Here is a 223-nt window from a genome sequence, read left to right as displayed (position 1 = left end):
CCGAAAAAAAAAAAAAACCCCCATGAAGCCCCCCTTGAATTATCTCCCCCCCCTTTTTGTGGGTGTGTGTCCCCCCCCCAGAAACCTTGCTGAGGCTGTAGAGGTCGAGGATGCGCCGCTCGACGTTGGGGATTTTGAGGGAGGAACCTTGGATTTCCCAAAATTTGGCGATCTGGTCCAGGTAGTTCAGCTTCACCCGGGTTTGTGCCTGTTGGGGGGGGGT

The 223-nt window shown here is 55.2% G+C and overlaps 1 protein-coding gene across 1 annotated transcript in view; it reads right to left on the bottom strand.

The window, feature by feature from the left end:
* Positions 1-205, bottom strand: part of LOC104467883 (lysine-specific demethylase 5C-like) — a gene marked incomplete at both ends in the record, with an annotated part of 2,315 nt that extends 2,110 nt beyond the window's left edge. Inside the window, one exon of the mRNA XM_010081848.1 lies at positions 3-205. Coding sequence (XP_010080150.1) covers positions 3-205 — 203 coding nt within the window. The remainder of the gene's footprint in view (positions 1-2) is intronic.
* Positions 206-223: the final 18 nt, after the last annotated feature.

The sequence above is a fragment of the Pterocles gutturalis genome, unplaced genomic scaffold, assembly GCF_000699245.1.
Source record: "Pterocles gutturalis isolate BGI_N339 unplaced genomic scaffold, ASM69924v1 scaffold2619, whole genome shotgun sequence".
Classification (NCBI taxonomy): domain Eukaryota; kingdom Metazoa; phylum Chordata; class Aves; order Pterocliformes; family Pteroclidae; genus Pterocles; species Pterocles gutturalis.
The sequence above is the reverse complement of the archived record's forward strand: the minus strand, read 5'-3'. Positions and strand labels throughout refer to the sequence as shown.